This window comes from Quercus robur, chromosome 8, assembly GCF_932294415.1.
Source record: "Quercus robur chromosome 8, dhQueRobu3.1, whole genome shotgun sequence".
In the NCBI taxonomy this organism is placed as follows: domain Eukaryota; kingdom Viridiplantae; phylum Streptophyta; class Magnoliopsida; order Fagales; family Fagaceae; genus Quercus; species Quercus robur.
The window spans coordinates 46,864,765-46,879,170 of record NC_065541.1 but is presented as its reverse complement, the minus strand read 5'-3'; the positions used below and the strand labels follow the sequence as shown (position 1 = coordinate 46,879,170).

At 35.2% G+C, this 14,406-nt stretch overlaps 1 protein-coding gene across 1 annotated transcript; it reads right to left on the bottom strand.

The window, feature by feature from the left end:
• Positions 1-12,634: 12,634 nt before the first annotated feature.
• On the bottom strand, positions 12,635-13,318 carry LOC126696380 (uncharacterized). The gene has a single exon (XM_050393133.1). It carries the CDS (start codon positions 13,316-13,318, stop codon positions 12,635-12,637), a length of 684 nt encoding a protein of 227 aa, XP_050249090.1.
• Between the last annotated feature and the right edge of the window lie 1,088 nt (positions 13,319-14,406).

The following is a 14,406-nucleotide window of genomic DNA, read 5'->3' as shown; positions in this document are numbered from 1 at the left end:
AAAGAAGAGGTAGTTAGTTTTGATTGGATCAAAAGGGTAAATGTTGTTAGATTTGTGGCTGATGCTTCATCCTATAAGCATCACAATTGCTCACCTCCCATAGTTCATCGAGACATATCTAGCAAGAACATCTTGTTGGATTCAAAATATGAGTCACATATCTCTGATTTTGGCACAACTAAGTTTTTCAAGCCTGACTCATCCAATTGGACTTTATTTGCTAGAACATTTGGATACACAGCTCCAGGTAATATAATTTTTTCCTTATTGACATGCTTATCCAATATGCCTTTCATTTTGCAACAGTACAAAGTTTGACTACAAACTTGGTTGTAACTAATGGTTACAACTCCCAATATAAAAATTAATATGGTTACATATTTGGAAAATCTAATTGATAGATTGTATATTCTTTATGTTCTTATCATGCATGTTAAATTTTGTGCCAATTGGATATTATTTATTATTGATCTTTAAACTTAATTCTTTATGCATAATTTTATATTACAAAAACTTGAATAGTTCTTTATGTTCTAATCATGCATGTTAAATTTCGTGTCAATCGGATATTATTTACTATCGATCTTTAAACTTATTTCTTTATGTGTAATTTTATATTACAAAAACTTGAATTTAACAATTTAATTGATAACATAGCTATTAATTTTTGATCTTCTGGAAATTTTGCAACTATGGAGGATGTAAGAAGAAAGTGTAATCAAGTTTGTAGCTAAACTTTTTCTTTTACTATATTCTATGTTGTAGCCATTTCATTCTCCATATTTTCATTTTTGTTGAAGCATTGTCATGAAGGTAAACATGAGGATCATAGTACACTCTAAATATTTATCGCTTATTTAATAGCTAAGTGATCAATTTATGAATACTTTACCAACATTTTCAATATGAAATGATAACTCAAAATAATTTTTTAATAATTACAAATTACTATGAAATAAATAATTTACAAAACAGTAACGAAGTCATAAATTTTATCATGGGGTCAAGTTGTATGTATCAATAATTTTTAAATCAACAAAATAATATATATTTATATATATATATATATTAATTTATTAATGTATAATCTATATTTAAAGCATATCTTTAATATGATTTCTTTTAATTATATATAATATTACTTATATAAAATAAATTTCATCCAATCAACTCTATATATTGCAAGACAAATATATTTATCTCACTAGTTATGAATAATTTTCCTTTAATTAAATGTATTCACAATTAATATTCTTTGAATATTATAGATTAATTATTTTTAGTTAAATAAATTAAAGATTACATATTATAATAATATTTTCAGAAAACACAAAATGTATAAACATCAAATAATTGCAAATAAATTAAATAATAAGTGTGTCTTTTAAATGTCTTCACACTTATCCAACACAATATAAGATTTTTTTTTTTTTTTTTAAAGGGAGTTTTAACTTATGATGCCCACTTCATCAGATCAAGACACCAATCTGTTTTTGGTGTGGGCAGAATTAAACCTCAATTTTTTTAAACGTCATTACATATATTGTTTTAATGGAAAAAGATAAAAGAATTAGTTCATACATACCCCTAAGTCTTTAAATACAAAAGGAAAAAAGACTTGGACAAAAAGTACATTATTGTTCTAAACTTGGCTGTTTGGTAATGTTGTTCTAGTAAAGTTGTTTGTATTTTTTGGAAATATTTATGGGTGAAAAAGTGTGTGGAAATAAGTATAATGTTATTTAAACACTGAAAATTGTTGCTCAAAACACCTTACCAAATAGCCATGATAATTAGTCATTGAAATTTTAAACTAATCTCTTTTAGTCCCTTAGATGGCATGGCTGACTTAAAATTGACATGTCATCACTCCAATAAACATTAGGAACTTAGTCAATCACTTATATAGAAAATAGAAAAGATTACTTATAAATTTGTTACAAAAAATAGTAATTTTAAAGTATATGGAACTAAAAGTGTTCAATTTAAGTTTTAAGAACTAAAATAGGCTAAGAGTTAAGGACTAACAATATATTTTGAAAATTAAAAAGTTCATTGTTGTAAACTCCATGGTTTTAAAAACCGGACCAGACTAGCTGGTTCAACCAATTTAACCAGGAACCTGACCTTAATTCAATTCGGTTATTATTAAAAACAGAAAAAATAGAAAAATCGCCAGTTTAACTGGAAATCGATACAGTTAAACTGGTTTTAAGCTACACTTTAGCCACTGTGTTTCTGACCAAAAATAAATAAATAAATAAGAGATTTTGTTTCAAATTTAAGAAGAAGAGAAATTTTGACTTTGAAGATGCTGTTAAGTCTAAAGCTGTGAAGCCTAAGACACCTACATTGACACCAAAAGTATCAAATTTACTATTTATGACTTGACACAGTTGAAAAATAACCGAGGAAACCCAAACCAAAGAGATGCAGATATGCAGGTACAATTTGTCCTCTTTAGTTCAAGAGCTTTTCTTGCTGCTCTTGTATTTTTTTTTTAATTTTTTTTTTTACTGAATAAAAAGAATGAGAAAAATCTTGTTGCTGCTCTTATAGACTTGCACATGCACTTAAACGTGGCAAAATGGGCGTGTCGGGTCAGGTCAATCGGGTTTGCAGGTTAAATGGGTCATAAGTCAAAACGGGTCATTTTTAAACAGGTTAATTGGGTTGCGGGTCGGGTCGGGTTTACCCGTATTTTTCAAACTTTTTTTTTTTTCCAATTACAAAAACAAATCAATGACAACCTGTTTAGTGAGAATGAATAAAATCAATTAAGCAAATGAATTGCACTTAATGCCAATTGTTAATATCCTTCCAATTCTAATAGTTTTGAGCATGACAAAAATTATTTATAGTCATAAATTCATAATGGAAAAAGTCTTTAATGTTAATAGTTCACTGTCAAAATGCATATAATTACAAGTTTACATTTTCAAAAAGAGTTAGATCTTAAAACAAACAAAACAAGTAAGCCAGCAAAGTAGCAAGTTATCGGTCTTCAATAGTGCACATGTTCTGTTGCATTTAAAATAATAGTAAAGTTAGATTACTTAGAAAGATAAACTAAACAAAAAAAAAAATTTAAAAATAAACATAACATATTAAGTAAAGAAGAATAAGTAAATATTTTATAAGAATTACACCTCAATCTCAATCTATTCAACGTTAGTAGTAGATTCAACATTGCAAATATTCATACTTGCAAATTGTAGCTCAAATTTGCCAATTTCGTTAGCATCTTTATCTATAATACAATATTTTAATATAACTTAATGTACCATGAAAGTAAATCAATAAAGAATTAAAATTATATAATTATGACTACAAAAAATTAAATTACCTTCAAATCCATATAGCCAACTTTTAGTACACAACATAGCTTTCACATTCTCAGGTAAAAGACTTGATCAATACGGAGTAAGAATTTTTTTCTTAGTGCTAAAACTTGATTTAGAAGCAACAATGATTATCAGAATGCTCATGAGATCCTGTGCGCAAGAGAAAGACTGAAAGAGTAGAGAAACTGGGAAAGGAAGCTTTGTGGGTTTCATTGGTTTGGTTTAACTCAACTTTCATCTTTGCCATTTGTGGCTTTGTGGCTTTGGTCCTTTGGAGTTTGGACAATGCACTACAGCTCAGCTGAATCCTGAATGATATATATATATATATATATATATATTTTAATGGCTGTCTTGATTGATGAGTGATGACTCTTGACAATCTTGGCCCTTGTGTAACGTGTTGTAGGCAATTGGCATTGGCAAGTACAGATGCTAGGCTAGCTAGCTCTTATTGGTACTTTTGATGATTTTTTTTTTATTTTTTTTTTGCTTGGTGGTACTTTTGATTAATTAAATAGTCATTCTCTAAAATATATTAATTATTAGTTTTGGTATTTTGTGCTTTATGCACCTAGTATCTGAACGTAATTAAAATTTTTTTTTAGCGAACTTTTTTAACAGGTCGAGTCACGGGTTATCCGGGTCAGGTCGGGTTGACTCGCAAAAAAATCAGGTCGGGTCACGGGTCAACCTATTTTTGCTTCAGGTCAAAAAAATCAAGTTTGGGTCATGTATTTTTCAGGTCGGGTCGGGTCGAGTCAAAAAATTCTGACTTGTATTGCCATGTCTACATGCATTGATGCTCATATATTGACGAGAGAGAGAGAGAGAGAGAAAGAGAGAGGGATGAAAAATTAGAAAAAAGTAAAAGAAGAAACTAGTACAGAACTTTTACTTAACCAAGGTGTGGATGTAAGATTTCAAAATATTTTAGACCAAAAAAAAAAGATTTCAAAATATGTGGTAGGTGGAGTATCAATGTGTAAAGGACTAAAGGTAGGATATGTGGTGGAAAAGAAATATAAGTGGGTAAAGATATTGTTACTCAAGGGTGACTTTTTGTTATTCGAAAAATGAAAGAATAACTAAAATAAATTTTGTAGTGGGCTTGAGTTTGGCTGTCTAATATATAAATAAAGAGAGATGTTATGTCCACAATATTTTTATAATATTTTCACAATAAATTATAAGTAGTTAGTTATTATTGATTCAAATTTTAACTTAGTACTAAGATTATTCTTTTGCCCTAACAATAACAACTAGTAATAACTTGCCACTTAGGATTTGTTGTAAAAATGTTGTAAAAATATTGTGGACATATCATTTCTTATAAATTAAAGTTAAGGTTTAATGTTTTATTGTTATTTAATTTATTTTTTTAGTTAAAATATTAGTTATAAAATTATTTATTTATTTATATTTTATAATTATTAATTAATTATTTATGACATCATCGGTTCGACCATCGGTCTGACCTCGGTCCGATCATAAAGTTGAGAACCACTCTTCATTCCAGTTCTTTGACCGTACCGGTTTTTAAAACCATGGTAAACTCACATCAACCGGCTTTGTGACTCAGAGAGAGAGAGAGAGAGAGTTGGAGGTTTTTTTTTATAGTTGATTTTAGACTTTGCAAAATATAATATTTTAGGACTCAGAAGATTTTATTAGAATTAATAGAGTAATGGAATTGAGGTATTTGCTCATTTCTTACTCAATATCTTTTCATTACACTACAATCATATGGTAAAAATTTAACTACAAAAATTGGTTGTAATCTTACACTACAATTTTATTCAATATCTTTTTATTAGATGTGAATTTTGACAAATCCACCATTAGATTACATCTTTTTTTTATATTCTCCATGCTTGTAAAATTTCTAAAAAATTAAAGATCAATAGTTATGTTATCAATAAATTGTTTTTTATTTTTTTATTTTTCTTATTGGAGTTATCAATAAATTGTTTAAATTGCAAATTCTTGTAGTTTAAAATTATGCATAAAATATAAGTTTATAAATCATATAGTAAATAATATTTAATTGACACAAAATTTGATAAGTATATTAAGAGCGTAAAGAATTTGCAATTTAACAGTTAGAATTTCAAAATATGTAGTAATGTTTATTTCATTGAGTAAGATTGTAAGTTTAAGCTACATCCAATTTTGTAGTTAAACTTTGTCAAAATAAAAATAAGGGTTAATTATAAGCATCCACATAAATTATATGAGTATATGCATCCTAACTTTCAAAATTTTACAATCAACACTGTTTCACTGAAAGTAATTTTGTATAAATATATAGTAAAAAGGGTGTGTTAGCTCAAAAGGAAAGATAAAAATAAGGGTTAATTAAAAGCATCCACATAAATTATATGAATATATGCATCCTAAATTTCAAAATTTTACAATTAACACTGTTTCGACATTAAAATGCATTTTCCACCAAATTGTCTAAATTAAAACACTATTGGGTAATATCCACGCCAGACTTTAATAGCATTAGAAATGTGCACCCTAAACAATGAGACCATTAGTTTACACCACTAAACTAATTTGGATGGTTGATGAATATCACAAATTATTCTTGAATGAAGGTGTTGGTTGAAATATTATGATTTTTAGGGTACACATCACAAATAGTGTTTTAATTTAGGGTGGATAGCTACAATTAAAAAAAAAAAAAAAAAGTTTACATGGGAAGGAAAAATGAACTACACTTGAGGTTCACATGGTATCATACAAAGTGTTGAATAAGTTAGACTTCAACCACCCAATTGAAGGACATTTTAGATCGATGCCTCATATCTCCTAGAAATCTAGTCGCATTCAAAGTGGTCTTGATTGCAAAGCTTACATTGGCATGCTTGGCAACCAATCCAAAATCTAGGCCAACCATGCAAGAGGTTTCCAAGAAGCTATCTATTGAAAAAGCACCTACATTGGAGGTGGTCGACATACTTACCTTTGGTTTACGATTTAAAAATGCTTGATGTAGTAATTATGTGCATCTTTTCTCCTTTGTTTTTTTTGTTTTTTGTTTTTTGTTTTTGTTTTTGGGTAATCTGTTAAGGTTAATTGCGTGTTGGAAAATTTGGTGTCAATGTTTCTAATCTACACTCTGTTTGTTTCAATGTAAAATATTTTCAGGAAAATATTTTCCAATTTTATAGTGTTTTTTTTGCAATAAAATATTTGATCAAAAGTAAAATTTTTCAGTCAACCAAATCAATCTAAAGCAAATTTATGTAAAATATTTTACACTTAAAATTTTGGGAAAACATTTTACATTTGCTCAATCCTTCATACCCCGATACTTATCACTCCTGCCCTTTCGCGCTAAAACTCTCCTCTCGTATATCTCTCCAAAAAAATCCAGCCACCCTCTCAGATTTCTCTCCAAAAAACCCAGCCACCTTCGGTCCCCTCTCCCGCCAATCTCCGGCTCCAAGGTCCAAGGCACCATCGGCTAGCTCCAGCTTCCGCCGGCACCGCCCATCGCCGGCAAAACCAGATACTTTTTTGCCTTTTTAGATTAGATTTCTCATTTTCTTTTTGTTTTTCTTCATCTCTAACCCTTCTCTGGGTTTTCTTAGGTTCGATATGGTGTGTCGTATGGTTTTGTTTCATTTTGGCTTTTGTGCTTGCTTCTTGTTACTGGGTTTGTGGTTTTTGATTTTTAGTTAATACCATGTGTGTGCCTATTTGAATTTTGCCTGTTTAATTCTTTAATACAATATGTGCGTGCACTTTTAGTTAATATTTTCCTGTGTTCATTTTATTTAACTTGTAATTGTATTGTGTCTTTGAGGTTAAGCTGAAAGAAGTTCAAAGTGCTACGTTGAGAAACTTGATTGACCAAGCTTTAAGGGAACATGTGAGAAGACAAGCGAGATTATCGTGATTTGAAATTCAGTTATCAATAACATTGGTAGAGCGAGATTTACCATAACTTTCCATATCAAGTTTTCCCGTTTATATTAGCAGCCAACCAACCCATAATTGTACTCAACATAGAAACGGCAATAAAACCTATATTTAGTTAGCAAATTTTGAGAATACCAAAACCCATCCGTTTCTCTTCATAGTTTCCAAGACGGAATAAATTTGAGACACTAATCACCAATGTGATCTCTTTCTACACTTAACGTCACTTGAAATATTTGATCAAGGTCTCTGCGCCATATCATTCTATTAGAAATAGGATGGAAGTAAGGCGGAAATTTTTTCTTTATATAAGGTCGTGGTTTGTGTGGTGTAATGTGAGATGAGGATATTCAACTGGGCCAGTTGGTACGATGCGCGCTCGTACTCTTGGGCCTCCTCCGAAGGGAATAAAAACAACGGTGGATGGGCTCTTTAAATCTACTTGGATTGAAACTTAGTGGATCTTGAAAACAATCACCATTATAATGGGTTCTATATGTTGTCCACCAACCACAGCCAAATGTCAATTAACTTGTTATGGGAATTTCAAATTTTTAGGTCCCTGATTTTTGTTATGATTCAAGTTTTCAGAGATTTGCCAATTTGTTCATGTCACATAGAAACTTGACAAGATTAGATTGTACCAACATATATACGCACTATTCTTGGATATATTGTTTGAGTTATGTGTTGTGGATGTGTGATGAGTTCTATATTGGGTTGATTTACTTTTTATTAATAACTAGTCGCTAACCCGTGCGATGCACGGGAAAACTATTAGAAAATAATAAAGCATGCATATATTAAAAGACAATTTAAGTTCATGTGTGCTTGTAAGGGATACATACTTAAATAGTTCTTGCGGTAGAAATAAAAGCCTTATCTTTGAGATAAAGATAAAAACATAAAACAAATTAAAAAAAAAAAAACATAAAACTGATGTCACATGAAATTCAGCCACATAGTAGTAATATATAAATCTCTTAAAACCTAAATCTAAACATAAGGACTAAATATATAAACAAACTAACCTTACAAAGCTGAACTTTATAAGCTAAAATCTATACCGTGCATTGTAGATCTTGAATGCTTTAGGGCTTCCTACGTCTGGAGAGAGAGAGTTTGCAAAAACCGTGGTTTTATATTTCTTAACTTGAGAGAGGGGTAAGGTTGCTAGGGTTTTGTAGATCTTGAATGCTTTAGGGCTTCCTACGTCTGGAGAAAGAGAGAGTTTGCAGAAACCGTGACTTTATATTTCTTAACTTGAGAGAGGGGTAAGGTTGTTAGGGTTTTGAGGAGTTATAATTTTTATTTATTTTTATTTTTTATGCTGACGTGGAAAATTGTGGTGCCAGCAAAAGTTTCGGTTTTATATATATATATATATAGATTACAATGAGTTTCAATTGTGATCACTAAAATAATTATTTTGAGGTATAACATTGATTTGACTAACGCTTTTCCTGGACGCCCAAGATTTGATTGGATATATTGTTTAACTGTGTTCTCTCTTGAGCACATACCATTTCTGCAATTTCAATCGTTACCAAGGAGTCATCCTGTTCCATAATTCCATTTAGAATCTAGATCCATTTCACATTTTGTTCAAGCTTTCCTATTTCTTTTCACAAACATATATATCAATCATTATCTAATGGGTAGAAGATATGCATGGGGCATCAAGCATTTCTTTTAAGTGGAAGTCTAACTTAAAGCTTAGGTAAGCTAAAAAGTCCAACTATTCCACGTGATTTGACGACGACGACCACCTGAAAATTTTGCCTTTAGAATTTTAATATTTCTGTTTCCTTGAGGGATACCGTTTTGAATATTTTTTGTTCTTTATGTGTAACTTCACTGTAATAGAAACATTGTGATTACTACCGCTCATTCACTATATAAGTATAAGTACTTATAGGGTGTGAGTTGTGAGAGGGACAAAGACTCGATGTTTAAGTTTTTAGAAGAGAGCTTCACATATATATACACTTGGATTATACTAAAGTAAAATTTATATGTTGTAAAAATACAAAATTTAAATATAAACAAAAACATTGTGACCATGTTTTTTGCTTCGACATTGTAGATTTTATTATTATTGTAAGGACCTAATTTAGACTTCTAGCCCAACGGATATATGGACTTAAACCCAAAACAGTCCAAAACAATAAATTTGTAGAGAGTGGAGTAGAAAACTGGGCTCTTGTGAATTAGGTAACAGAAAAATAGGTTTTGATGCTAAAAAGAGAAAGATAACAAAAGTTTATTAAGGAATAACGTTCTCGGATTAGTCCGAGGACACTGATTCTTAAATATTTACTCTTAAAGCTTTATTATAGATTTGTTTACAGTTTTTCCTCCTATTTTCCCTTTACATCATCCAACCTCTTCTTGAGTCCATTCACTATGACCTTGTTAACAACCTCAACTACTCCATTCCCTTGGGGATAGGCTGGGGTAGAGTATCTGTTCTTGATTCCCAAGTCACATTAGTATCTCCTAAAAGATTTGCTATCGAATTGAAGGTCGTTGTCCAAGATGAGGGTATGAGAGACTCTGAATCGGGTGACAATATTTTTCCAAACAAACTTCTTGGCGTCCACGTCCTTGATGTTTGTCAAAGGCTCGGCTTCAACCCATTTGGTGAAGTAGTCCGTACTGACTAGCAAGTATCTCTTGTTTCCTGCTGCTTTGGGGAAAAAGCCTACAATGTCTAAGCCCCATTGCGCGAATGGCCAATGGTTGGACAGAGGATTGAGGAGTCCTCCTGGTTGGTGCATGTTTGGCGCGAACCTTTGACATTGATCACATTTCCTTCCATATTCCTGTGCTTCCTCTTGCATTTTTGGCCACCAGTAGCCTTGAGTGATGGCCTTGTGTGCCAAAGATCTACCTTCGATATGGCTCCCGCAGATCCCTTCGTGTAACTCCTCCAGTAGTAATTCAGTTGCCTCGGGGTGTATGCATAGCGAGTATGGCCCGGAAAATGAGTGTTTATATAACTTTTGGTCCTCGGACAACCAAAATCGACAAGCCTTCCTTCGTACCTTCACTGCTTCTGATTTTTCCTTAGGCAGGATGTCGTTCTTCAAGAATGATATTATGGGGTCCATCCAGCTAGGCCCTACCCTGACTTGGTAAACATGGACCATTTCTCTTTCCACCCTTGCGGTTTTGTACAAATCTTCTATAAGGATGACCTGAGGCAGGCCCTGTGTCGAAGAGGTCGCAAGCGTGGCCAGGGAATCAGCATGGGTGTTTCCATTTCTAGGGATGTGCAAAAGGTTGAAAGATTCGAATCCTGATCTAGGTGTCCCACTTGACTCAAGTACCTCTGCATTCTTTCGTCCTTCGCCTTAAATTCTCCTTTTACTTGGCCAACAACTAATCTTGAATCTGAGAGCATCTCTATTGCCTTCTCACCCATTTTTTAAACCATGGTCATTCCCATTAGCAGGGCCTCATATTCAGTCTCGTTATTTGTGGCCAAGAAGTCCAGTCTTAGTGACTTCTCAATAGTGATTTTCTCAAGGGATACTAATACTATCCCCACTACAGACCCCTTTTAGTTTGCTGCACCATCGACGTACACTCTCAAAGATAGGGGTCTTATTGGGAGATTAGGCCAACCGATTTTTCATCTATATGTTGTGCTTCTGTCACTTCTTCTAATGGGGGTTCAACAAACTCGGGTACAAGGTCCGCGAGGACCTGGCCCTTGACAGAGGTACGAGGCATGTATTTGATATCAAATGCTCCTAGGATTGTGCCCCATTTAGTAATCCACCCCGTGTAATCAGCACTTCGAAGTATAGCTTTTAGTGGAAGTTGAATAAGGATGACAATTATATGTGCTTGGAAGTAATGGGGAAGCTTTCGTGTACCAAGCATCACCGCCAAGACGGCCTTCTCTAGTGGTAGATAACGAACCTCGGCCTCATGTAATGATTTGCTTACATAGTAAACTGGTCGTTGTACGCCATTGTCAACCCGAATCAACACCAAACTTACAGCGTGAGGGGCCATGACGATGTAAGCAAACAAGACCTCATCCACCTTAGGACTAGAAATGATAGGTGGTCGCGATAGATATTCTTTAAGTTGTTAGAAAGCCAACACACACTCTTCGGTCCATTCAAATCCCTTCCACTTTTTCATCAAGAAAAAGAAAGGTCTGCACCTATTTACTGACCGAGAAATAAATCAATTCAGGGTGTCAGCCATTCCGGTAAGTTTCTGGATCTCTTTGGGATTTTGGGGTGGTTGTAAACTGTTAATGGTTTTGATTCGATCAGGGTTGACCTCGATACCCCTGTGAGTCACCATGTATCCCAAGAACTTGTCTGATCCAACACCAAACGAGCACTTGGAAGCATTTAGGCGCAACCTATGTTTCCTTAGGATTTCAAAGATGTTTCTGAGGTCTCTAAAGGACACCACCTTGCTCTTTACCACCATGTCGTCTATGTAGACCTCAATACTTTTGCCCAACTGGGGTTCAAACATTCTTATCATCATCCTTTGATAAGTTGACCCTGTGTTTTTTATGCCAAATGGAATCACCTTATAGTGGTAGTTTCCAGTGGGAGTCACAAATGCTGTCTTTTCTTGATTGTCCAAGGCAAGTGGTATCTGATGATACCCTTGAAAGGCATCTAAGAAACTCATCCAAGGATGGCCCACCGTTGCATCCACCAATTGGTTTTTCGAGGCATAGGGAAGGGATCTTTTAGGCAGGCCTTACTCAAATCCGTGAAGTCCACACACACTCGTCACTTTTTGCTCTTCTTCTTCACTACTACGGTATTGGCCAACCATTTAGGGTAGAAGACCTCCTTGATAGCCCCTGCCTTTTTGAGCTTCATAACCTCTTCCCTAACAACATCTGCATGTTCTTTAGATGGGCACCGAGGTGGTTGCTTCTTGGGAGTGATGGATGGGTTAACGTTCAAATGATGACAGATGAAATTCGAGTCCACCTCCGGGCCCTCATAAGCATCCCATGCAAACATATCAATGTTTCTTTTGAGGAGTACTAATAGCTCTTCCTTCTCTTGAGGAGGCAGCTAAGCCCCGACTTGAAAGAACTTCTCCGGATCATCATCTATGACAAATTTTTCCAAATCCATGCATTTCGGCTCTTCGGCTGGTCCATGGCATGGCAACTCCAGAGTTTTTGATTGCTATAAGTCCCTTTCGGCAGTGGCTGAGGAGCTAGCTTGGTATCGATGTGAGATGGCGAAAACAAGGCATTGCCGAGCCATAGTTTGATTCCCCACAATCTCTTTGATGCGGCCCCCCGAGGGGTATTTCACTTTTTGGTGTAGGGTAGATGAGACAGCTTCCAGAGCATGGAGCTAAGGTCTGGCCACAATAGCCATGTAGAGGGAATAGGCATCCACCACGATGAAGTCTATCTCCATCACTTCTGAACCAATCTGTATAGGTAGTCTAATCTGGCCTTTTGGAATAACAGTTTTCCCTTCGAAACTAACCAGAAGGGAATTGTAGGTTGTCAGGTTCTCGGGTTTTAACCTCAGCCTCTTGTATAGGTTGGGGTACATGATCTTGACAGCGCTACCCTGATCTACTAACACTCTCTTCACATCATATCTCCCTATCCTAAGTGTGACCACCAAAGTATCATTATGGTGTTGGATGGTTCCGATCTTATCCTCGTTTGAGAAGCCCAGGACGGGTTGGATTTCTATTCTGGCTCTTTTAGGCTCCAAATTATTTCTTTCGGAGGGAAATCGAGTTACAGACATCACTCTAGAAGGACAAGAACGGGTCCTACCGAGAGCAATGAAGATGACATTGATCATTCCCAAGGGCAGTCTTGAAGAATCATCCTTCCTGGGTTTTGAATTTGTTTGGCCCCCCCGGCCATTGGAATGGTGCAACAGCTGTTTCAGCTTCCTTTCTCGGACTAGCTGGTCCAAATGGTCCCACAAATTCTTGCAATCCTCCGTAGTGTGCCCCTGGTCCTGATGGTACTGGTAATAAAGGTTCTGGTTGTGCCTCAGGGGGTTTCCAGCCATCTCGTTTGGTTATTTGAAGAATGGTTCACTCTTAATCTTCTCTAGAACCTGGTGCATCGGTTCTCGGAACACTGCATTGATCGCTTGAGTATTGGTAGATCCTGACTAACCAACAAAATCTCTCCGTGGCCGGTTGTTATTGTATCGGTCCAACCTGAAATCCCTCCTTTCCTGAGGGATAATCTTATCCTTTCCTTTACCCAGTTACTGGTCTTCCTCGACCCTCTTATACTTGTCAATCCGATCCATGAGTTGGCACAGATTGGTGATATGTTTTCCCATTAGGGACTTTCTTAACCATGCTCGGTTGGGGCTCTTGAAGGTACTGATGGATACATCTTCAAAGTTACCGTCCATCTCATTGTACATCTCCCAATATCTATTTGATTATGTTTTCAGGGTTTCTCCCTCTCTCATACTCAAGGATAGTAGGGAAGATAGGGGTCGAGGGACTTTGCTACAAGTGACGAAGCGAGAACCAAATGCCTGGGTGAGCTCCTTAAAGGAGTTTATGGAATTGGCCTTTAGACTATCAAACCATCTTATTGCTACAGGTCCTAGGCTGGATGGGAAGACCTTGCACATTAGGGCTTCATCTCTAGAATGGACGGTCATTCTCTAATTAAAGTGGCTCACATGTTCTATGGGGTTTGTCTTGCCATTATACATGGTAAACGCGGGTTGAGTGAACCGTCGGGGGAGTTCTGCTCACTCAATTCTACGTGTGAAAGGTGACTTGGAGATTTGATCCAATGCCTTGCCTATAGCATCGTTTCCCACACCTTTTCGAAGGGGGCTCTTATGCCTACGTTTGTGGTGATGCTTCTCTTCGTAGGAGAAAGACTTGTTGGGTTGTCTGTAGCTACCATCCTCTTCACCATCAGGGGAGGCGTCCGGGCTGGAGGAGGCTCGCCTTCGCTGTGCATGGCACAGCTTTCTCTTCAGCTGGTCGATTTCCAATTGCAGTGCTCTGGCATTCTCTTTTTGAGAGAGATGACCCTTTCCTCGTGACTGGCTTCTTCCGGTCCGGGCATTATGTGCACTCCCCTCTCGATCTCTTCTTCACTCAAGATTGACAATAGGATTTT